Below are 25214 nucleotides of genomic sequence, written 5' to 3' on the forward strand. Positions count from 1 at the left end.
TTTTCACTTGCTATCGCTTGCTGTTATATGATTGCTGTTATCATGAAATTGTTGTTGCAGGGGTAGATTTTGTGATGTCTTGATGTTCTCCTGGCTGCTTTAAGATTTTTTTATTTTTGTAGAGGGGGAGCAAGCAAATAAATTGCGGGTGATAGAGTCACTGAGAGTGCACCCTGAAAACATGGCAGGGATCTATTCACTTGGCAAGCAGAGGTAATGGGTTCCTGAAAGCAGAGCTGAGTGGAAAGTAGATCAGGAGCTACCGGTGGATCTCTAGGTGAACTACAATAGATTAGCAAATGCCTCAGACTTCTGAGTCTTTAACAGCAGCAGCAACAACAACAACAAAACTACATTCCAATGCAAACTTACTTGCCCAATCCATGCTGAAAAAATGGGACTTTGTGATTATGAGTGCATGTTATTGTGCAATTTTTGCAAAATATGCACATTTTTGCAAAGCTATTTGGCCAAACATAATGCACATTTCTATGTTATTTTCTCTAAGATATGCATGTTAGAGACACTATATCCCAATTATACACATTTTGTGCACATTACTTGCCCTGCATAATTCAAAGAAGTGTGAATTCCAAAGGATGGCTGTGTTTTGGTTGGCATATTGTTTCAGAAAGCAAGAATTGAGTAGTTTTGCCTTTAAATGCAAGCTGAATCAAATTTCTCCCCCATCCCTTGTTAAGAGTGCCCGGCACAACATGCTGTTTCATAAAATTGCATTTTTCTGAATTTTGTTTGCTTTTGAATGCTGTCATTCTAATGTAGGTCTGTCATTGCAAGCGATCACAACCAATGCGGTATGTAGTGGACTCTCACTCTGTGGGCCACTATTTTGTGACTGGCTCTACCCCTGCCATGATTTTGCACTCAGTTTTGGTTAATGGATGTCCATGATCTCAAGGGGGGGTGAGCAGATCCCGTGAGCCTGAGGCCTGCCGGAGCTAAATGATACACAGTTTGTAAACCACGGCCCTAAATCCCTCTTTAATTCTCCTGAGACATGCCTCAGCATCCCTCCCTCCCATATTTATTTCTACAATTTGGAAAATGCTTTCCTTTCCTCCTTTGAAATGTCTTGTCCAATGCTGAATAATGCAGTATTAATTAGGCAGGTCTTTATTCCCCCTCCGCTTACTTCTTGATGAACAAAAAAAAAAGGAGGGGGAATGTGGTGAGATTTAGTGCTTTCGCATTCTCAAGGCTGACGCTGATAGATATGGCTTGCTTGAGGAACGTGCCATTTCCCTGGAGCCAGACGATGAAAAATGAACCAGCATTCTCTGACAGGTTGCTCTGCCCTGCCTGAGAAGTCCCCGGCCTTCTCTCACATGTTTATTGTCTGTCTAATCAATTCAGAAGCCAGCCCTATTTTTCTACCCAGCCATCAAGCTCTATCTCTCTGTACCAAAAGCAAACAAATCAGCATTTAAGGTTTGGGGGGGTGAATACCGAAAGCAATTTGACCCACGAGGCAGCAATACCAATCACTGGGAACCACAGGAGGATGGAGAGCTCTTGTGCTCAGGTCCTGTTTGTGAATTTTCCATAGAGGCATTTGGTTGGTCACTGTAAGAACAAGAAGCTGGAGTATATGGGCAATTGGCCTGATCCAGCAGGCTCTCCTTATGTTCTTATGTTCATGGCAGCTTGCTTTCCCTAGGACAGAAACTCGACAGCAGGAGGGACAGATCAATTCTCCTATATTTTACCTGTTCCCACATTTTGGCTAGAAGAAAAATGATGGGGTGAAAGCAGCAATATTGCAAATATTAACAACGTATGAATGTAAGACGAGCCTACAGGATCAAGGCAATGGCCCGTCTTGTCCAGTATCCTGTCCTCACAGTGGTCAACTAGGTGCCTCTTCTGGGAAACTCTCAATCAAGACTCAAGCATGAGAGCACTATCACCTCCTGTGTTTACAGCAATTTTGGAAAGGACAGGAGGTAGTGGACTCTATTTCAACAGAGATTTTTAAATGGACAACCATCTGTCCAGGTTTCTCTAGTTCTGATTCCTACTTTGCAGGGGGTTGGACTGGATGAGCCTTGGGGTCCTTTTCAACTCTATAATTCTATTATTCTACTTCTTTAAAGAAATATATTGACCAACTATGGTTGACTTTGGAGCTAAATCCAAAGGGCAGCCTATCAATGTTTTGAAAGAATGGGCTAACCCTAGAAAATGAGACATGAGACCAAGACTCCCTTGTCAAGAGTATGTGCAACAAAAATCATGCAAATTGTGAAAAGTAGAACAAAACTGAAACCAGTGGTATCATCTGGCAAAAATATGGCAGAACTCTCTCCCAAGTCAGCACTTGAGCTTCCCCCATGCCCAAACCTCTGGTTCTTCCTCCTCTGGCAGATCTTGCCATTGCCATGCCACCCTGGCACCAGGGGACCCAGGGCAAAGACTGCCTTAGATGGACTTTGCAAAATGCTACTAGTACTAATTTAGGTCCACTGCCCAGAGTCAATTTTCCAGTCTATGACTTTCTCAGAGTAGAGAGAATTCTGCTAAGGAAATCCAGAAAGAGAAACCCCAACACATTGCAGAATACTGTCCACTCAACAAAGGGAGTTGTGTGGCAATCTTTGTCTATGGGTCACATCCGCAAATTAGTCTTCTGAACCATGAATGAAAGTCAAGCAGGTGCCATTATCCTCTCTCTTTTTCTAGAGCAAGTGGGTGAGTCACTGGGATTACAGGCTGCCCCCAAGGCATGACAACTGAATCAATTTCAGAGCCAGAAGCAGAATACTGGTAGACTTGGAAGTGTGTGTGTGTGTGCGGGGAGGGAGGGAAGGAGGGAGGAAATCAAGAAGAAGACAGGTTTTGCTCGTTGTAAGAGGACTGTAAACTGCTGTTAACCTGCTTGAACATACAATCTTGCACCAAGATCTTGCAGTTCCTATTTTAAACTATTTAATGTCATGAGCCCTGTCTTCTTTTGTATCTGGTCACCAACATTTCATGCCAGGGCACCCTAGGGGCCATCGTGAATCACAGAATTATATAGCAAGGGACATCTAGTCCAAGCCACTGTATGGCAAGACATGGGTGGCGCTGTGGTCTAAACCATGAGACTCTTGGGCTTGCCACTCGGAAGGTCACCGGTTCAAATCTGCCTGACAGGGTGAGCTCGTGTTCCTCGGTCCCAGCTTCTGCCAACCTAGCAGTTCAAAAGCATACCAGTGCAAATAGATAAATAGGTACCACTGCGACAGGAAGGTAAATGGCATTTCTGTGCACTCTGGCATTTGGCACAGTGTCCCATTGTGCCAGAAGCAGTTTAGTCATGCTGGCCACAAGACCTGAAAAGCTGTCTGTGGACAAACGCTGGCTCCCTTGGCCTGAAAAGTGAAATGAGTGCTGCACCCCATAGTCACCTTTGACTGGACTTAACCATCCAGAGGTCCTTTACCTTACCTTACCTTACCTTTACTTTACCTAATAGAGGAATCACAGCTCAAGAATCCCTGATAGATGGCGATCCAAACTTTGTTTAAAAACATCCAATTAAGGAAAGTCCACCGTCTTCCAAGTGAGTCCACTGTTGAATAGCTCTTACCATCAGAAAGTTCTTACTAGTGTTTAGTCAGAATCTCTTTTCTTGTCATTGGAATCCATTGGTTCAGGGCCTGCCCTCTAAAGCAGCAGAAACAAATTTGCTCCATCTTCCATGTGAAAGCCCTTCAAATATTTGAAGATGGCTCTCATATCATTTCTCTTCTCCAGACTACATATACTCAGCTACTTTTACCATTCTTCATAAGGCATGGTTTCCAGACTGTTGATAGTGAATTATTTCAGGGATTAAATCAGGGGTGACTAACTTGTGGCTTTCCAACTGTTTCCGGGATATAAATCCCACCACCCCTATCCATTGTCCATGTTGACTGCAACTGGTAGGATCCCTGACAACACTTGGAGAACCCCAATCCTAGTTAAAAAGATTATGTGAGCACAATGGACAGAGGAGACTTCCTACTGCTTCTCTGAAGGATGCCCTGCTCTGATTGTATCTCCTTCAGTTAGAGGTATGATAGGGGGCAACTAGAGAAAAGGGCCTTCTTTGCAGTGCCCCTCTCCACCATGGAATCTCTCCCTGGCACTTATACTGATGTCAAGGTGGTGCTACACTACAGCCTTTTCATCCTTCTAGAACCAGGAAAGCCGAAGTGGTGTCCTCAAATGATGTTGGACTACAACTTTTGTCTTCCATGACCATTGGTTATTGTCTATAAATCATCCATTATTTAGTCACCAAATGCAGTCAAAACCATTAGTGGAAGGACTGATTTGTGAGGCTGCAACATTTCTACACAAAGGCTCAAGGCATGTGCCTGCCTGGGCAAACTGGCAATTTTGTGTACAGAGACAATATTGTGTATCCACAATACATTCACTTTTAAACCAAGGATCACCGATTTAACTCTCTCCCCACCACTGCAGAAACCCACTGTTCTCTCATACACAAAGGAGTGAGCTCAGAAATTCATCTCCTCTAAGCTGTCTCGTTCCAGGCAGTGTTTTTCAAGCAAGGATGATCTCTGTTACAGCAGCAGGAGAAAAGGTGAACATGAGTCACCATGGCTGTTCCTTCATCTTTCCTTGGCTTTTTTCCTTTTTCTTTTTCTTTTTTTGTCTATTTGTCAAAAGACTCAAAAATATTGTACCGGTTTGTTGGGCACACAACTTTAGGGGGGATCTAATTGCTTTGTGAGTCAGAATTGCTGGCATTATTTGCATCTCATTAACAGTCAAAGAAAAAAAGAAATTAAAATTAAAGCTAATGTGTTCCCAGAAAAAAGAATGAAATGAAAGCGTTTATTTCATTTTTAAAAAATCTTTTGCAGATTCTGTTGGGTCTTGTGGACCCCTTCCCTTGCTTTAACTATACCAATTAATCCCTTTTCCACTCCTGGAATTGCAAAGCCTACAGAAAGTCACAAGAACATAAGAAGAGACTGCTGGATTAGGTCAATGGCCCATTGAATCCATCATCCTGTTTTCACAGTGACCAACCAGATGCCTATGGGAAACCAGCAGGCAAGATTTGAGTAGAAAAGCAGTGTCCCCTCCTGTGGTTTCCAGCAGCTGGTTCTCAGAAGCTACTGATAGTGGAGGTAGAACATAGCCATCATGACTAGTTATAGCTGATATCCCCCATGAATTTGTCCTATCCTCTTTTAAAGCTGTCTAGGCTGGTGGCTGTAGGGGCACGGGTGGCTCTGTGGGTTAAACCACTGCGCCTTGGGCTTGCTGATTGGATGGTTGGCGGTTTGAATCCCCACGACGGGGTGAGCTCCCGTTGCTCAGTCCCAGCTCCTGCAAACCTAGCAGTTCGAAAGCACGTCAAAGTGCAAGTAGATAAAGAGGTACCACTCTGGTGGGAAGTTAAACGGCATTTCCATGTGCTGCTCTGGTTTCGCCAGAAGTGGTTTAGTCATGTTGGCCACATGACCTGGAAGCTGTACACCGGCTCCCTTGGCCAATAAAGCAAGATGAGCGCCGCAACCCCAGAATCATTCGCGACTGGACCTAATGGTCAGGGGTCCCTTTACCTTTACCTTTAGGCTGGTGGCCACAACAGCATCCCTCAGCTGGTGTGAGCAGTGACCTGTCCATGGTCCTGAAAATATTGCCTCCTATAGTCCTTGTTATCCAGGACTGTGCCCCATGTATTATCCTCACCCTCACGGGATTCTCAGCACTTGTTTGGATTATATCTACCTCTGCTGCCGTTCTTACCACCTGCTCACTGAACCTTCAACCCCTCAGGCAGTATTACATTAGTAAGAGGTGATGTGACAGAAGTTTATAAAATGATGCCTGGCATGGGTAAAGTGGATAACTCCAGTGAATCTGAGTGGCGGAAGATTCAGGACAGACAAAAGGAGGTATTACTAGGCAAGATAGCTTTGCTCTACCTCTATGGTTGGAGGACACAATGCCTCTGAATACTAGTGGTTGGAAACCATGGGGGTGCCAGGTGCTCTTGAGCTTGTGTCCTGCTTGAGGATTTCCCATTGGAGCATCTGGGTGGCCACTGTGAGAACAGGATGCTGGCTGAGCTGGGCCATTGACTTAATCCACCTCTTCTGATGTTCAGATGTCCCTATATGTTCTCCGGAGAGAGCTAGGATTGGACATCGGTACTAGAAACCACTCTAAGGGAACGTTAACAAGCATTTCCCCCCAAAGGATAAAAGAGGGGCTGCCCTGGTTAAACTCAGGCAATTGGAACATACGTGCTCTAGCATGGAACTTCTCAGTTAACACCAGTGCTCTTCAGTTTCCATTTATAGAGATACAAAGCAGTGCCTGAGAGCAAGTTCTAGCTGCTCTCTTCCTTAAATCCCACTTCCACGGCAGCAATGGATTCGCTTGCTAAAAGCACTTGGCTGATGTCAACAGCTGATTGCTGAGAGACTGGGGCTAAATTCCATAAAACTCTGTTGTTGTTTTTATTTGCTTATAATAAAAAGCCCTCAGAAATGGTTGCAGCAGTTACAGCCTGGCTGGGATTGCCTGGAACGCCAGAGAGAGAGAAAGAGAGAGAGACTCAGCAACACTCATTCTGTTTTAAACCCTTGGGTTGTTGTGGTGACTGGTGAGAAATAATGGCTGCATTTACTAGGGACTGGAATATCTTTTTTTTTCCTGGACATTCTGCTGTCATGGCATGTTCAGGGCCCCTGGGGGAATCTTATCCACCTCTTAGATTGGCTAGAGAGATGGCCATCCATCCACTGGATTATCAGGCAAAAAACCCCAATGCATGCATCTGTTGTAATCAGCACTAATTGATAAAGGAAAAAGTGAGGGACAGTTCTTACTTGCTGTGCCTTAGGAGCTGAAAAAAGCACTGATGCAGGAAGGGAGAGAGAGAGACCTGAGACTGAGAGTAGAGAGGCTGAGCCCTAAACAACAAGCCTCTTGTTCTTCTCTCATTCTGCAGCAGAAGATTAGGAGGGCAGTAGGGCCATGCAGAAAAGAAGAAGTCAGCCTCATCTAACTTATCCTTCTATCAACTGTCACCTGGCAGCAGGCTTCCCATCTGGCTATAGCACAGGGGAGAAGAGAAGGGAAGCGGGACCATTCCATCGGTCTTGCTAAGCGACAATCTCCTATCCCTGAGCTGTTTCCATCCCACCTAATAATTTTGGGGACAAGTGTCAGAGCTTGCTTTTTCTCCCCTCCCTCCTCTTTCCTTTTGTCATGGTAAGCATGAGGACATGGGTCTCCCAGTTCTGTCTGTCCTTTTCAGCTAAGAGTACAGTAAAAAAAATACCGTAGATAAATAATGGTTTCTTGAAAGAAGTTGGCTTTATGGGTGATGGTTTAAAGTTTTAAACAAACCATAGTTGAGATTAACCTCGGCTGGCTGGATGAAATGGGAAGATTGATACTAGAACAAGGTCACAAATTGGTGAGTATTACTTGCCATTTAAAAAGTTCTGGGGATGCTTCTATTCTTCCCCTTTTGGCTCCTAAAGCCCACTCTCCCTGCTTGCCTCCCACATCTATTGTGAGTGAACACATAGGTCTTAAGCAGTTGGTCTCTTACCTTTCCCGTCCCAACCTGGCCACAGTGATCCGTGCGATGGTCACCTCCAGGCTTGATTATTGTAACTCACTCTACGCGGGGCTGCCCTTGAAGCTGACCCAGAAACTCCAGCGGGTGCAGAATGCTGCGGCGAGGCTCCATACGGGGTCCTTGCTGCGGGATCACATTCATCCAGTGCTTTACTAGCTGCATTGGTTCCCGGTGGAGTACAGGGTCAGGTTTAAGGTGCTGGTTTTGACCTTTAAAGCCCTATGTGGTCTAGGACTACCTCTCCTGGTATGCCCCGCGGAGGACCTTAAGGTCCATAAATAACAACACTTTGGAGGTCCTGAGCCTCAAGGAGGTTAGATTGGTCTCAAATAGGGCCAGGGCTTTTTCAACACTGGCCCCAGCTTGGTGGAACGCACTGTCACGAAAGACCAGGACCCTGCGGGATTTGACATCTTTCTGCAGGGCCTGCAAGTTGGAGCTGTTCCGCCTGGCCTTCGGCTTAGACTCACTCTGACCCCTTATATGGGATTTGATATATAAATTTTTCCTTGGGTTTTTTTTGCTGGCCCATGTAGGATCAGCATGGATAGCTGGCTCAGGTGAATATCTGATGTTTCCTCCCTTTATGGTCTTGATTTATGGGCTGCTACTAAAATGGGGCTGCATTTTAAGCTGTATTTTAAGCTGTATTTTAATTAACTTTTTCCATTATGTTTTATTGTAATTTATATTTGGTGTTGGCCTCCCTGAGCCCGGCCCTGGCTGGGGCGGGTGGGGTATAAATTAAATTATTATTATTATTATTATTATTATTATTATTATTATTATTAGGGGCAGGGGTGGGAATTAGACCACATTTTAATGTGTCTCTCCCTAATTCATTCTTCCAGAAACAATATCTGAACCAGAATGTAGGTATCCTACAAAATTCTCACCTCTTCAATTTTTTTCCAAGCCCCAAGCCCCAAATCTCAATTAGTGTGACTTAAAATGCATTCTTGGCAAAAATAACTTACAAAAATGTATTTTATTATGGGGAATTACATACGAAAACTGTATATTAAGCAGATCAGCATACCAAAAATAATTATGTGTATTAGGAGACATATGCATGGATGAAATGCTGATGAATTTACCTGCAGCTTTTAAAGATGAATAAATAACAAAGCGATGTGGAAATGTGGTGAACAACGGTGGCAAAAGGAGAAACAACAAAAAATCTGAAATTGACAGATTTTTCCACCCCTAATGGCATTACTGTAAAGCCCGCAGCATGCCTGAACATGTCCAGAGTGCATTCCTGGTAAATTAAGTGGACCCAAATTCTTTAATTCTGGGAATGGAGAAAAATGGGATTCTAGGATTTGCTGGAGCCTGGCATACCTTTTCAAAAATATAAGAAATGGTCTCCTGGAAGGAATGCTAAGAAATTGCCTCCCCCAAAGCCTCCCCCTGCACACACACACTTCCAGCAACAATAAAAAAATGTCCTGGATGCCTGCCTGCAAAGTACATTGTGTCAGTAATGCCTGGTGGAGTTGCTCTTCAGAATTGATCAGCAGCTCCCTTCTCAAGACAATGCAGTTGGCAATGCGATATGAGCCTTCCATAAAATTTCAGGTTGTTTTTTGTAAAAAGAAGCTCTGCATGTTGGCCAGCACAAGCTGCAGCTTCCTGCCTTCCCTTGAGCTCTGTAAGGTTATGGTGCCTTGCAGATCTCCACGGAAAATAAATAGTCCACTTAAAAAGCACAGAGGGTCGTGTCTTTGTGGGCCTTGTTTAGAGGCATTCCTGAATTTTAAGATATGAGATGAGGACAGTTTGTCTGTGATTAAGCCACCATCTGGTTTTACCTCCTCTTTGAGGTCGCCCTCAGCCTTGGGAGGAGGCAGTTTCTGCTCCCAGCTTCTCTTATTGGTAAGTAAAAAGCCTAGCAGTGGCTCTCAAAGTTCCTTTCCTCAGACAGATCCATGTGCCACGTAGAATCACAGAACTGATGGTCATCTAGTTCAACACCCTGCAATGCAGAAATCACAAATGAAGAATCCATGACCATCTCTGTTTAAGAACCTCCAAGGATGGAGATCTCACCATGCCCCAAGAGTTGTCTGCCTGTTCCACTGTCAAACAGCTCTTATCATCAGGGTGTGCTACCTGATGTTTAATAATAATAATAATAATAATAATAATAATAATAATAATAATAATTATTTTATTATTTATACCCCGCCCATCTGGCTGGGTTTCCCTAGCCACTCTGGGCGGCTTCCAACAGAATATTAAAATACAGTAGTCTATTAAACATTAAAAGCTTCCCTAAACAGGACTGCCTTCAGATGTTTTCTAAAAGTCTGGTAGTTGTTTTTCTCTTTGACATCTGGTGGGAGGGTGTTCCACAGGGTGGGTGCCACTACCGAGAAGGCCCTCTGTCTGGTTCCCTGTAACTTGGCTTCTCGCAGTGAGGGAACTGCCAGAAGGCCCTCGGCACTGGACCTCAGTGTCCAGGCAGAATGATGGGGGTGGAGACACTCCCCCTTTGTCATTTGAAATCCACTGGTTTGGGCTTCAAATGAAAGCCAAGCTTGCTCCATCTTCCATGTGACAGCCCTTCAGATATTTGAATTAAAAACACCCAACAGAGCATCTCGAAACACAGCCAGGCAGATAAAAAGGCAGAGCTTACAGGTCCCACTCCACCGAAAGAATCCACAATGCCACCTAGCAAATTAAAAGCCAAAAGTCCAGGTAAAGATAAAATACCATATTTTTTGCTCTATAAGACTCACTTTTTCCCTCCTAAAAAGTAAGGGGAAATGTGTGTGTGTGTTATGGAGCAAATGCAGGTTGCGCAGCTATCCCAGAAGCCAGAACAGCAAGAGGAATTGCTGCTTTCACTGCACAGCGATCCCTATTGCTGTTCTGGCATCTGAGATTCAGAATATATTTTTTCTTGTTTTCCTCCTCCAAAAACTAGGTGCGTCTTGAAGAGCAAAAAATACGGTATTTACCGAGTGCCTAAAAGTAGAGGGGGTGGGTGAGAATGATTACACCAGGCACAAGCATTCCACAGTTCCACATTCTAACACTGAACACCCTGCAATGCAGAAATCATCTTGATCTTGATCTTGTGTCACCACCCCCTGAACCTCCCGTGAAGAGGGCACAGGAAGAAAGACCTCAAATGGTGATGATATTTATATATTTATATTCCATCTTTTTTCCCAGACTGGGACTCAAGATGGCTTTAAAAAACAACAACAACACAGATAAAATGCAGGAAGCTCAATACACAGAAAAGGTAATAGAAAGGAATGAGACTATAATCGAATTAGAATGATTTAAAAACATATCTACTAAAATGCCAATGATTGAAAGCAGCACCGCACTATGAAAATCCCTTTTTAAAAAAGTCTTCTCCCAAAGTACTGTTGGAATAAAACCATGTTCATGTGGGGAGAGGCTGTCCTTGGGGTCTTAGGGTCCTGAACTGCATAGGTCAAAGCCAGCACTTTGAATTGATTTGAAACCAAAGTAACTTATCAATGTCAATGGGTCTACTCTGAGTATGACCTAGCTGGGTAATTCCCCTGAATTTTCCTTCCCCCCCCCCCATTTATACTATATACTTATAGAATGGTAGAGTCTGAAGGAATCCCAAGGATCATCTAGTCCAACCCCCTGGAATGCAGGAATTACAGCTAAAGAATACCTGGCCATCGAGGCTCTGCTCAAAAACCTCCAAGTCTCTAATGGATCCTGCAGCCACCAATTGTATGTGGTGGGGCCTTCTTAGATGTGTCACCCATAATGTGGAAATCTCTGTGCCAATGTATCCATTTGACCGCCCACCCCTCTCATGGCACTTTGCTGACAGTCATCATTGGCTTTCTTGCTAAAATCTTTCCTATGTGTTAGACGGCATTGCTGCTAAGCTTAAAAAAAAAGGACCCCTGGACGGTTAAGTCCAGCCAAAGGCGACTACGGGGTTGCGGCGTTCATCTTGCTTTCAGGCCGAGGGAGCCGGTGTATGTCCACAGACAGCTTTCCGGATCATGTGGCCAGCATGACTAAACCACTTCTGGAACAACAGAACACTGTGACGGAAACCAGAGCACACGGAAACACTGTTTACCTTCCTGCCACAGCAGTACCTATTTATCTACTTGCACTGGCATGCTTTCAAACTGCTAGGTTGGCAGGAGCTGGGACAGAGCAACGGGAGCTCACTCCTTTGTGGGGATTCAAACTGCTGACCTTCCAATCAGCAAGCCCAAGAGGCTCAGTGATTTAGACCACAGCGCCACCTGTGTCCCTAAGCTACCCCTTATGTTCTGAGCAGCCTCCATAAGATTTGGCATACTCTGGACTCTGATAAAGTGAATCCGAAGCTCATTGCAATTTTTTTTCCTAGACCTGGGTCCTTATCTGTAGGACTTAAAACATGCATGCCCCAAGCCCCTAGGGGTTGAGAGGAGAACTCTGGCATGACTCATGGCAGCCAATCAGGATCCTTTTAGGAGAAACACTGGGGGCGCAGGGGGGGAATCATTCATCATAAAGCCTTTCTTATGAATGACAACTGCATTTGTGTTCTCCCTCCTTTGAGAGCCAGCTGTCGTAATGTTTAACTACTGTGTTAACACATTTTGGTGTGAATTTCTGATTCTTTATAGTTCTTTTCCCCCAGTTTGATTTCTTAGCTACTTTGAGGGACATTGATGGGACGGAAAGTGAGAGAAATGAACATATGAGTAAACAAACACATTCACGGACTTCCCTCTAGATATCACCATATGCTGCTGTAGCAGGTAAATGATGGAAGTCCCTCTTGCAGGAGGCAGTGATGGCCACCAACGTGGATGGCTTTAAAAGAGGACAGGACAAGTTGATGGAGGAGGAGAAGGCTATCAATGGCTACTAGCCATGGCAGCTATACTCTGCCTCCACAGTCGGAGGCAGCCATGCTCCTGAACACCAACTGCTGGAACACAGGAAGAAGAAGGAGAAGGAGAAGGAGAAGGAGAAGGAGAAGGAGAAGGAGAAGGAGAAGAAGAAGAAGAAGAAGAAGAAGAAGAAGAAGAAGAAGAAGAAGAAGAAGAAGAAGAAGAAGAAGAATAGTAGTAGTAGTAGTAGTAGTAGTAGTAGTAGTAGTAGTTTGGATTTGATATCCCGCTTTATCACTACCCAAAGGAGTCTCAAAGCGGCTAACATTCTCTTTTCCCTTCCTCCCCCACAACAAACACTCTATGAGGTGAGTGGGGCTAGCCCAAGGTCACCCAGCAGCTGCATGTGGAGGAGTGGGGAAGCGAACCCGGTTCACCAGATTACGAGACTACCACTTAACCACTACACCACACTGGCTGGTCTTGTGCTTGGGTCCTGCTTGCTGCTTTCCCACAGGCATCTGAGCAGCCACTGTGAGAACAGGATACTGGACTAGATGGGCTGCTGGCCTGATCCAGCAGGCTTATCTTATGTTCTTATGGAGGTAGCTATTTCCACACGAGGGCAACCAAGCATTCTGCAGCCCAAACCTTGGAAGATAGCAACACATGCATCACTGCTCATATTCTGCAGGGAATCAGCAGAAAAATGAGTTGTGCTGAAACCAAGATGGCAGCTGCTGCTGTTTCCACAGCAAAAATTGGTTAGAATCACGTGCCCCTGCCTTCAGATAATGAAGGGCTGAGTGCATTGTACCAGGGATAGTCAATGATGTTCATTCCAGATAGCTCTCATTCTCCCTAACCATTGGCCATGCTAGCTGGAGATGATGAAATTTAATAAATGAGAGCCAGTATGGTGCCGCTGTTAGAGCATTGCACCAGGAATTGGGAGACCCAAGTTCAAATCACCACTCAGCCATGAAACTCCCTGGGTGACCTGGGGACAGTCCCTGCCTCTCAGCCTAATCTACCTCACAGGATTGTTGTGAGGGATTAAATTAGAGAGGGAGGCAAACTGTGCATGCCAGCTTGAGGTCCTTGGAGGAAAGGTGGATCACAGATGTAACAAATAACCCTCCTTGGAGGTTTGGGGTTTTTTTAACAGTGGTTGGATGGCAATCTCTCAGGGATTCTTTAGCTCTGATTCCTGTATTGCAGGGAGTTTGACTAGCTGTCCCTTCCAACTCTACAATGCTATGCTTCTATGAAATAACATCTGGAGGGCACCACAATGGCTACCTATGCACCATATTGTGGAGCTGCATTGGTGTCACTCTGCCCAGCCTGCTGCCCTTACTAAGCCTCTGGGGCAGCTGAAAGGGTACATCATGTAAGAAACCCTCATATCACACAACCTAGGCTTTACTGGGGAAGAGAAGAGGAACAGATGCAAAGATATATATATTTTTTTCAAGTGGTAGCCAGATGTCCCACTCTGCATCTCCATCCAGGAATTCTCTCATGTCACTGAGGCTCCTCTGCTTCATCCACCCCCACTCCATTTCTTAAGCTGAGGTAGTGTCATTCCTGGCTAAGGGAAGACGCAGCTATAATCTTTTCTGCAGCAGCTTATGCCCCCCCCCCGTCCCCCCGCCAGCCACCCCTCCCGTCCTCCTTGGGAGAAACTGTAGCAATTACCTATTTTAATCAGATGGTGGTTACATAAGACTCGCCACGGCCCCCAAGCAGATGGGCAGACGGGCACTGGAGCCAGCGTCGCCGTGTATACAGACGCACAACTATCGGAGGTGTAATTGTTATTGACACGCATGAGTAAGGAGCGCGTTCTTCCCCAAAGGCCGTCGCTGGATGTCTCCGAATTGCTGGGCTATAACGGAGAGCACATGTTACATGGTCCGGATGCCAATTTGGTGGGGGGAGCAGGGAGAGAGAGAGAGAGAGCATCAGATGGACAGCAGGGTTTTAAACACACACACACACACCCCTCCTGCATGCATAATGCACAACCGCTTGACCGCTGGAGGATAGAAGCGAAAACTGCCAAAACAGCGCTTCTCTGGAGATCAAGAAGGGGGAATCTCTGTGTGTGTGTGTGTCGCTGTTTCAGCTTTTCCTTCTCCTCCAGCCCAAGGCCTGGGCTCTTCTGAATAAAAGACAGCAAGGGGGATGCTGTCTGCTAAGCAACTGAGTCAGCTCCTCATTCCTCACTTCACTCTGTGTGTGTGTGTGTGTGTGTGTGCGCGCGCGCACACACACACACACACACACAACACAAAGGAACACTGTGCTGATTCCAAACATTATTGCTGCAATTATTCAGAGGCTTGGGGGAGGGAGGAATGGCTCCCTGTTCAAAGAGACAGGATCTCCAGCAGGGAAAAGTTATTCCGTTGTTATTGGATCCTCGAAAGGGCGGCAAGTAGAATGTGCATGTCAATTAGAGAAGTGCGTGCCATGCAAAATTCCACCAGCCTTATCAGAATGGTTTTCAGTTCCCAAACTAGCAAACTAGTCTTCTTTTCCCAACCTGCATGGGCTCATCTATCAGTCTACTCCATCCTATTTGCCATGGACATTCACATTTAAATACATATTTTATAAAGAATGCCCTGGGAAATGTATTTATAGAATGGTAGAGTTGTAAGGGAGCCCAAATATCATCTAGTCCCACCCCCAGAATGCAGGAATCACAGCTAAAACAGAGGGCCATCCAACCTCTACTTGAAAACCTTCAATGAAGAAGAGTCCACCACCTTCTGAGGGAGCCCATCCCACTGTTCTTACCATCAGAAAGTTATTCCTAATGTTCTTCCTAATGTATTGAATCCCAGTCTGCTTGAACAGGTAGGCTCTACCCTGCATTTCCTTGAACCTGACCATTATCCAAGCATGACTAGACTGTGGCTTTGCCCTAAAATGGACTTCTTCGATTTTTCTTATTTTATTTATTTATATACCGCTTGATTGTAAGAAGAAGAAGGGGAAAAAAACCTCAAGTGATATAAAAGATACATGGACACTTTTACTTTTTCTTAGATTCAATTCCGCCCACTGCGCAGTTACCCGGTGAGATTCTACAAATGCCACCTTCACAACATGCATTTAAAACATTGTGATTCCACTTTAAACAGTTTCTGGGTCCCGTCTGTCCCTCAGAAAATCCTCAGAACTGTCGCTTTTTAAGGGAGCTGGGCGTTATTAGGAGACTCGTTCCTCTTCCAGCCAGAAATACAATTCTCAGAGTGGTTCAACTATCCGTCTATCTCCTCACAGAATTCTGGGTATCATAGCCCTGTGAGGCAAAAATAGGGGCCCCTTAACACCCCCCAGCACCCTTCACAACCTACAACTCTCAGAATTCTTCCCCTTGGTCATTTCTTATTGCCCTTTTCTATATCTTCTGCAGAAACACACAAGTGGTTTTGTGTTGAAATCCTTGGTGGAAACTCATGGTGCTGAAACTGGCTTACATTTGCAGCTTGGACCTGCCTTACAAGAGGCTGAGGTTGTAGCTCAGAGAGGTGGTGAAGCAAGGAAGTGATCAAGGGCCTTTAAAGGGAGAGAGAGAGATTTGTTTCCTTTTTTAAAAAAAAATAAAAATAAAAATCCTTTTCTTTCTCTCTCCTGCTGTTTCCATAACGCATTCTTTACAGCACCAAACAAACATTCAAGATCAGAAAACTAGCCCCAAGCTACCATCCCATTAGCTCTACAATAATGAATAATATTTTGGGTACTTCATTTTGTGTGTGTTCTGTTGTTCCTAACAAGTTTCATCAGGGGGCTTGTTCTGCGCCAGCTGTGCGGGGGGCTTGGAATTGCTTGTAATAAGCCAGGGAAACTCAATTCTGAAATGCCTCCACGCCACAAGGAATAAGGGAATATTCTGTCTGTCTCTCTCCTCTCCAATGTCGAGGACTGCTAGCAATACTTTTTCGAAGGCTCCGAAAAGGCTTTCTCCAGCTAATGTGTCTTAGGAAAGCAGGAATAATGCTTTATATCAAGTCAGATCAGTGGTCCATCTAATTCAGTATTGCTGACCCTATCGGCAGCTTTCCAGGGTTTCAGGGAGTGGGCTGTACTCATTCTACTTGGAGATGCCATTGAGGAACAATACCTCACATTTTCATCCTATGAACTCAAGATTGTATACATGATTCTACCTGCTCTTTATGTAATCTCAACAACAACCGTGTGAGGTATGCTAGACTGAGAGGCAATGACTAGCCCAAGGTCACTCAGCTTCATGGCTGAGGAAGGACTCCAACACGGGTCTCCCGGGTTTTAGTCCTACGCTCTAAACATTACACCACACTGGCTCTCGCTATGACACTTCCTCCAAATAGATGGTGTCCCAGCTTGTCGATCAGTTGGGTTACTCTTTTCTGCACCTTTCCAACTCTACAATATCCCCCTAGATAGGGAACTGCATGCATAGGCAGGTTCTTCTGAGCACAATCCCCCTCAGTGGTTGGCACAGCACCTCTTGTAAAAGTCCAAAGGCCAGCAATTACCCATGGTGACCTGATTCAGATCCACTTCTCCCATTGAAAACTCAACTGGAGAGAGCTTTCCAGATGCTCTCCATTCATTGATGGAGCTCGCTCCCACAAGAGGTGATGAGGACCACCAACTTGGATGGATAAGTTCATGGAGGAGAAGGCTATCAATGGCAACTTGCCACAGTGGCTCTGCTCTGTCTCCACGGTTGGACGTAGTCATGTTTCTGAATAGCAGTTACTAGAATCCTTTAATCTTGCTGGTGGGTTCCTCCACAAGCATCTGCTTGGTCCCTGAGAGAACAGGATGCTGGACTAGATGGGCCATTGGTCTAATGCAGCAGTCTATTCTTCTGTTCGCATGTTCTTATGGATCGGAGGCACCTTTTCTGGTGTCCTCCTGGTCTCCACACCATGGTGGAACTCCTATTAATTTCACCACGGTGGTGCATTGTCATTTCAACATCCTCCTCATCAAAAGGGACAGCCAGCTTCTGATCCAATAAAACCCCCAAGCACTTGCAGTATTGTGTCTGCAGTGATCTCTGGACCTTGCTATAACCACCAAAGATCAAGCAAATCGCACACATGCAACAACACTGCTTCAGTCAGTGTCCCTAGTTCACTAAGGGCATTTGCTTTAAACGGACTGATTTGCAGAAGAACAGTAGGGTTTAAAATGCACTAGCACCAACAAAAACAACAATAAATTTAAAAATAGGAGCATGTTTTCCCGTAACATCACCCTCACTATATGACCATGAAAATTTACTGCTTTTCATATGCTTTCCATTGTACTGGTGTGGGGTTCATCACCCTGTAGCTGTAGAAATACTTTGCTGGCCTCAACGGTTTGACGGAGTCTTTATTTTGGAAAAGAAGAAATGTGGTTTCTTCCTCCACTTGCAAATAATTGTTAGAAAGGATTGGTGTCCTATACATGCCCACTGATGCTGTCCGTGTCTCAAAAAAATGAGGCATGAAGCGGAGAAATGAAACAGACCTTTCCTAACATAAAAGATTTGGAGAAAGCTCATTCCCCAATTTGCATTCCCTTCAAATGCAAAGGGGGGAGGGGAATAGACACAAATATCAGTTTATACCTTTCTTGCAACAGCAACAAAATGTGTGTTATATAACATTTCCACACCAGTGCTCTTGAACTGAGGGCCCAATTAACTCCTGCGTCCGTAGGAGTTTATTTGCCTGCCCACTGCACAAATCCATGAGCAGATTGTGAAATATTGTCCACAGGATAAAGGACTATTGGAGCAAATTAAGACAGCAATAGGCAACAGATCCCACCCTCACCACGCTATCTGGAGACTCTGCGGCTGAATGAGCAACACATGTGGGCAAAATGATCACAGCAGGTCAGCTTGGCTGGCTGGACTGGATGAGAGTGAAGGGTCATCTACTGTAGTCCACTGCTGTCACCCTTCCGTAACACACAGGTGCTTTCTTACATTAGAGGAAACCCCAGAATGCACATCAACCCCTTGCTCACCAGGCAACCCATTTCACCCAGCCAGATTTAAATGTGCCGTGGACACAAAGCAAGGGTGCCTACACCAAATCCATTTGACAAGGGCATCACAGGGGAACCTTAACAGAAAGCATCACATTTAACATCCAGGATGACCGTGTCTTGTGTTGGGTGCAGGAAGGTCCAAGGTTTGATCGCTGGCAATTTCTCCTAAAGGGATGAAAGCCTTGGACAGTTGCTAACCTCAGTGTAGAGAGACGGACCAAGTGAGATGGACCAAGGAACTAACCTGGCATGAAACAGTCTCTCAAATTTATTGTAGATAGGGAGAAGACATGAGATGTTAGGTGGTGCAAATTTGAACGAATTGATCCATCTCATGGTAGAAGTCAGTAGAAATAAAGGAGTCTCGCTGATCCCACCATTGGTGGAGGAAGGTTATAGAATATCATTGGCCCTCTGTGTCAGATCTAATGAGCCAGGGTCTCGGTCCACCTGTTTCAGAACAATTCTTTAATTCTCTAGGAAATGACAATAGGTACTGATTCACCATCAGATCAGTACCTGGCTCATCTTTTGATCTCATCAAGGACCATGAGAAAGCTATACAACCCTGGTCAGGGTACAGGGCATGAAAGCTCGCTCTTATTCAACAGCACCCAATCAATACCTTTTGTACTGTTCAAATGTAAAGAGTTAAAATTTACTGAAAGGGGAAAAGTATAATCTTTGTATCTCTTTGCCTGAAGAAATAACATTTTCACCAAGACTGCAAAACTAAGCACACCAAGCAATTGCTTCAAAGAAGACGCAAACCTATTGTGAGGTGCCCATCTCCTTCCACACATAAACGGAAGTAGCATCCCCTCCCTCCCAAACCACTCAGGTAGAAGTCTGTGTGCAAAACCAAGCTTCTTCCGTTGCCCTCTTTCTCCCCAATCCAGGAGTCTGCTGCATCCCAGTGGACAGACACACGAAAAACAATTTTGCTTTCACAAACTCCTCACCACACACACCCTTCACTCTACAGAGACATCGAAGCTCCCAGGGATGGCAAGCACTTTCACCTTCAGATTGTGCCATCAAACTTGAGAGTGTGTGATTGCAGTTCCTTGGTGGAATTTGCACACCCGTCCTTGCAAAAGACAGACATTTAATCTGTTGCAGGAGAACTGAAGGCTGTTCCATTCCCACACCCATGCATTATAATAATAATAATAATAATAATAATAATAATAATAATAATAATAATAATAATAATACACAACTGATCTCAAGCTGATGCTACAGCCAGTTAGAAAAATGCAACTTCTTTGCCCAGGAACTCTCGCCTGAGTCTTGCCAAGACTAACAAAGATGCCTGTGTCAATTGGAGGTGCTTGGGCACATGTTCCGGTGTGTGCGTGGCGGCTGTTGCATAAACACCCATGCAATTTATGGCTTCAATTCACGCATGTCTCTGCATGTAGATCCATTAGCCAATGGATAACAAGTTCCTACAAGAGGAACAGGGACAAAGGGACACATACACACATTGCCATTTCACTTCACTGCACATATTCCATTCCTCAGCAGTCTTCTGGGAGCTGAACACTGTAACTGGCTGAAATTTGTATTTGTTCTCTCTCTCTCTCTTCCCATCTCTCTCCCCCCCCCCATCTCTCTCTCTCTCTCTCTCTCTCTCTCTCTCTCTCTCTCTCTCTCTCTCTCTCCTTTGCTTCTTCTAAGCAGGTGACCCTGAGAACTGTAACCCTGTGCCCACTTACTTGGGAGCCAGTCCCATGGACCAGGCAATCGGAAAGCTTCAGATCCTGTTCGGAGCCTCCCCCAGCTGAGATGTGCAGGGAGGATAATGCCCTCGCCTTGGGACTGTCTCAGCCCACATAAATACACACGTTTGCCCAACTGCGCAATGTGCTTGACCCCAATATATACAGTGAAGGTGGGGGAGAGGAGGAGGAGGAAGATAGACAGCTTAAATTTCCCACTCGCAGGATTCCTGCTGGCTAGATCTGGGGGCTCTAACTGTGTCAGGGAGGGTAGCCCGCCTCCCCAGCTCTGAAGGTCCCTGGGCAGGAGCTGCTGGCAAAGGTCCCCTCTCCATCAAGGAGCGCCTCTGCTTCCAGAACCAGGGAAGCAAATCCCAATCTCCAAAATCACACACAGGACACCCCCAGAAAAGTCTGGGCATAACTGGGGAAAGAGAGTCTGTGACTAACTGGCCAGCTTCATCCTCCCTTTGGCTGGGTAGAAGTTAAGCAGAAGGTCACCACCAGCACATCCTTCCACCAACCCAAATAGCACTTTTTAACATGGAGATATATATTGAAGCCCTTCCAATAACCTATATCCATATTTCCAAGTTCATCCCCCCCCCCCCAGACACATACACACCCTGCCCCAGATTTTACCAGATGAAAGCATTTGTGTCACAAACACCCATATATCACATTCCCTTCTCCAACCACCCCCCACCCCCGTTGAAATCTCTTACCTGGTAGCTAAAAACCGATGTATCCACATTGTCACGTCTGGGAACCCAGAAAAAAAGGGGGGATCAAATTTTCACAGCCCCAGCCATCTGTGCTTGGTTGGGGGGGGCGTTACTGGATAAGAGGGGAGGGGAAGGGTTCTCAGGTTTGGATCAAGGGGGAGGGAGGCGATCAATAGAGAGAGAGGAAGAGTTTCCAAAAAGGGGGGGGGTTGATTTTTTTTTCTGGGGGGAGTATCGGCGGTTCCCCCTATTTCAACCCCTAAGGATTAAACAGGGGTCGGCTGCTTATTTCAGACCCCGCATCGCTCCTTCCCCCCTCAAAAGTGTGCACCCAAGTTTGTTTGGGTTGGTTTTTTTCTCCGGGGAGGGAAGAGATGAGGTTGAAGGCGGGGGGTGTCGTTTGGGGAGTTCTACAAGGGGGGCAGTCCGTCCAACTCCTCCCCCAGCTGGGGGGAGAACGCCTCGAGGGAGCCCCCCAGATCCATGGAAAGATGGGGGGACGCCGATGTCCTTCTTGGGTGGATGGAGAGGGAGGGGGGAGGAAGTGGTCAGCCTTGTCGAGGTGGGGAGGGGGTCGTCTGGGTTCAGTGGGGACGGCCGGATCGCCGCAGCTTGGTCCTCAGCGGGGCAAGCTCAGCCCCAGCGGGCTCAGCGGCATCCGGGCAGCGCTGGCGGGGCTCCCGGAGTCCGTCCGCCCGTCCGCCAGCTCGGCTCAGCTGCTGCTGCTGCTGCCACCGCCGCCGCCGCTGCAGCGCGTTGCCTTCTCCGATATCTCTCGCTCACTCGCTCGCTCGCTCCGCCGCCGCCGCCGTCGCGTGGTCCAGCCCCGCCTGACGTCACCCCCAGGAGCTAATAGGGGGGCTGAACCCCGTTATCAGTACGCAACCCCCCTTGCTCCGGCAGCGATGCCGGTGAGGTGGGGAGTCGTTCAGGGAGCCGCGGGAGGAGGCGCCTTCGCGCAGCAGGGCGGAGGATGGTCTCCTTCCACGAAGTCTGGTAGACTGCTTCTGAGCGAGGAGGACCGACGGCAGCTGGCAGATGGCCGGCTTGATCTCCACTGCAAACAGACCTGATAAATTTGGCGTGCTTCTTCGGAGTACATCAAGATGGGCTATTGGAAAATTGAGTCCAGTATACGATCAGTGGATATAACCCGATAAAGAAGTCGACGCATCGATGTCGATGAAGTGTGAGGCAAGTTGTGGAAAAATGCTAATCCCGCGCTAGGGATCGTTAGGAAAGGAATTGAAAATAAAACTGCCAGTAGCATAAGGCCGTTGTGCAAATCTCGTGCGGCCGCATTTGGAGTAATGCTGCGTACAGTTCTGGTCGCCTCACCTCAAAAAGGAGATTGTTGAGTTGGAGAAGGTCCAAAAAGGAACCACCAATATGACCAAGGAGCGACTCCACTGAGAGGGAAAGTTGCAATGTTTGGGACTTTTTTGTTTTGAGAAAGGGTAAGAGGTGAAATGGCAGAAATATATTAAAATTATGCACAGCATGCATATAGAAAAGTTTTCCTCCCTCTCTCACAACTCTAAAACTCCTGGACATCTAATGAAGCTGAGCGTTGGAAGATTCAGGACAAATAAAGGGAAGCCCTTCTTCATGCAGCGCATCGTTAAACTGCGGAACTCACTGCCACAGGAGGCAACAACAGCCACCAACTTGGAGGGCTTTGAAAGAGGATTAGACAAAATCACGGAGGGTAAAGCCATCATTGCCTACAAGCCAGAATAGCTATGCTTTGCCTCCATTTTCGGAAGCAATGAATGCTCCTGAATGCCAATTGCTAGAAACCACAGAAGGGGGAGATTGCTCCTGTGCTCAGGTCCTGCTTGTGGGCTCCCCAGAAGAGCAGAGGCAGATTTAGGGGAGCACAACTGTTTCTCCCACACTGGATGCTGAGCTGAGAGGGCACTGCAGGGGGCGCCGCAACAACAACTTGGAACAGAAGGCAAGATGCGGGGGGGGGGTTGTGTGTCCCAAATTTTGGCACCGCACAGGGTGTTGCTGGAATTTGAAAGACCAAAGTCTGCCGCTGCAGAAGAGGCATAGCTGGTAGTCCTCCTCACCTTTATTATTTGTAATGGGAAACTTTGTATGATTCAGTGCTTCATCATTCCTTTGCAGCTGCACTGTATCTTTGTACTTTTGTCTTGACAGGCTGATACACTTTATTGTTAAACTCCCCCCATTTTCGTTAGGTTTGCACTTGACTGTTGTTGTTAATTGATAAAATAAAATAACCCAACAGCCCTCTTCTCCATGAATTTGCCCAATTCACTTTTAAAGCCATTCAAGTTTGTGGTCATCACTGCCCCCTGTGGGAGAGAGTTCCGTAGTCTAATTGGGTTCTGCATGAAGAAGGAGTTCTTTGCTGCTTCACAAAGATGCCCACAGGAAGCCAAGAGGCAGACCACATAAGCAACAATCCACTCTTATTTATTGTCTCCAGTCTTGGTTTTCAGAGCTAAAATACACCTCAACCTGCAAGGTCTGTTGTCCTCTTATACCCGTCGATACACCTGTGTTCACAGGGCATTGGTTTCACTCTTTAGACCAGGGATGAGTAACTGGTGGCACCTCAGTGTGGTGTAGTGGTTAAGAGCAGGAGACTCATAATCTGGTGAACTGGGTTCGATTCCCCGCTCGTCCACATGCAGCTGCTGGGTGACCTTGGGCTAGTCACACTTCTCTGAAGTCTCTCAGCCCCACTCACCTCACAGAGTGTTTGTTGTGGGGGAGGAAGAGAAAGGAGATTGTTAGCCACTTTGAGACTCCTTTGGGTAGTGATAAAGCGGGATATCAAATCCAAAATCTTCTCTATTGGACCACAGCTCCCCTGAATTTTTGTTTGGTGTCTCTTTGTTTGAGAGAGACGGAAGGAATAGTTCCTAATCACTCTGCACTGAGCCAGTATGTCAAAAAGTCAGGACCACCCCTCTTCCCACCACAAAAGTCTTGCAAATTAGCTGTGATTCTTGCATTGCAGGGCGGATGGACTAGATGAGCCTTTAGGCTCTGCATTTCTAAGATACGGCAAAATTTTATTCAATATATTGTTGCACTTCAATTGTTTAAAATTGGAATGAACCAACACAATAATGAATAAAATACGGTGTGGACTGAAAGCAGAACGTATCGCTAAGCAACCTGATGTGACTAATACGACGCTATAAGTTGTCAAACACATTTCAACCATATGGTTGTCTTTGGTGGGAAATGTTGATAAGAAGATGAGCTGCTTGGGTGTTCGCACTGTTTCATATGTACATTCATATCAGGGCTGGTGCCATTGCAAAAATGAGATTGCAAAATTAATTTATTATCTCACTTACACTCCCCCCATATAAAAACAGGTACATGCATTGTGCGATTGTTTATCACCCTTTTTGGGTTGCGTGTAGAAAAAGTTGCTAATAATGCATCACTTCGTGTTGCCGCAGAGGTTAATTAAAGGCTTAATCAGCCTTCTCCAGCTTGGTGCCCTGCAGAAGTTGAGGGACACCCAAGTCCCATCAGCCCTGACTAGGATGGCCAATGGTCAAGGAAGTTGGGAGCTGTAGTCCTGCAACCTCTGGAGGTCATCAGGTTGCTCATCCCTGCATTGAAAGAAGCCAACTGATGGGAGTTGAGCAACATCTGGAGTACCAAAGTTCTCCTACAGAATCATAGAACTGTCAAGTTAGAAGGGATCCCAAGGGTCATCTGGTCCAAACCCCAGTTATGCAGGAATAACAGCAAAATAATTGCTGACATGCAGCCTCTGTTTGAAAACCACAAATGAAGGAGAGTTTGTGTGACAAAAACCCTGCAAAGTTTGTTACAAAGCACAAAAAGTGGAGCAAGACTGCTCTAAAATCAGCTGCTTTTCTGTGTGGGGAGGTAACATTTTATGGCACAACCCTATGCATATTTACTCAGAAGTAAATCCCGTTGACTCTCAGTGTGGAGATCCTGAGCCCTTAAGCTTCATTATATTCAAGAACAGGACTTCAGGGCTCATAAATCTTCACACATGCACATGTGCATAGGAATCTCCTTTGACCTTTCCTTCTGACATTTATCATCCTTCTGACATTATCCCATCACACCCCCCAACTCCATTATGTTTGGTGTTAAAAAAAAACACTTTAACAGCATTTTAAAAACACACCAAAACTAACCATACTTTTAGCCCACCCTTCCTTCTAGATGGTTTTGATCATCACAACAACCCTGTAAAGTAGGCTATATGGAG

At 45.8% G+C, this 25214-nt stretch overlaps 1 protein-coding gene across 4 annotated transcripts in view; it reads right to left on the reverse strand.

Annotated features, from left to right (window-relative positions):
- The window catches only part of AJAP1 (adherens junctions associated protein 1), a 121701-nt gene extending 98789 nt beyond the window's left edge, over nt 1-22912 (reverse strand). For 3 of the 4 annotated variants that reach the window (XR_014171315.1, XR_014171316.1, XM_081923769.1), the window contains exon 1: nt 20972-22910. Coding sequence is in view for 2 of the 4 variants with exons in the window: in XM_081923769.1 (XP_081779895.1) it covers nt 20972-21000 (29 nt within the window). In the remaining 2 variants the exon portion in view is untranslated. Of the gene's footprint in view, nt 1-20971 lie in introns of all 4 variants that reach the window. The other variant, XM_081923768.1, reaches the window with a different exon arrangement.
- Nucleotides 22913-25214: the final 2302 nt, after the last annotated feature.

This window comes from Podarcis melisellensis, assembly GCF_964234715.1.
Source record: "Podarcis melisellensis genome assembly, chromosome: 8".
Lineage (NCBI taxonomy): Eukaryota > Metazoa > Chordata > Lepidosauria > Squamata > Lacertidae > Podarcis > Podarcis melisellensis.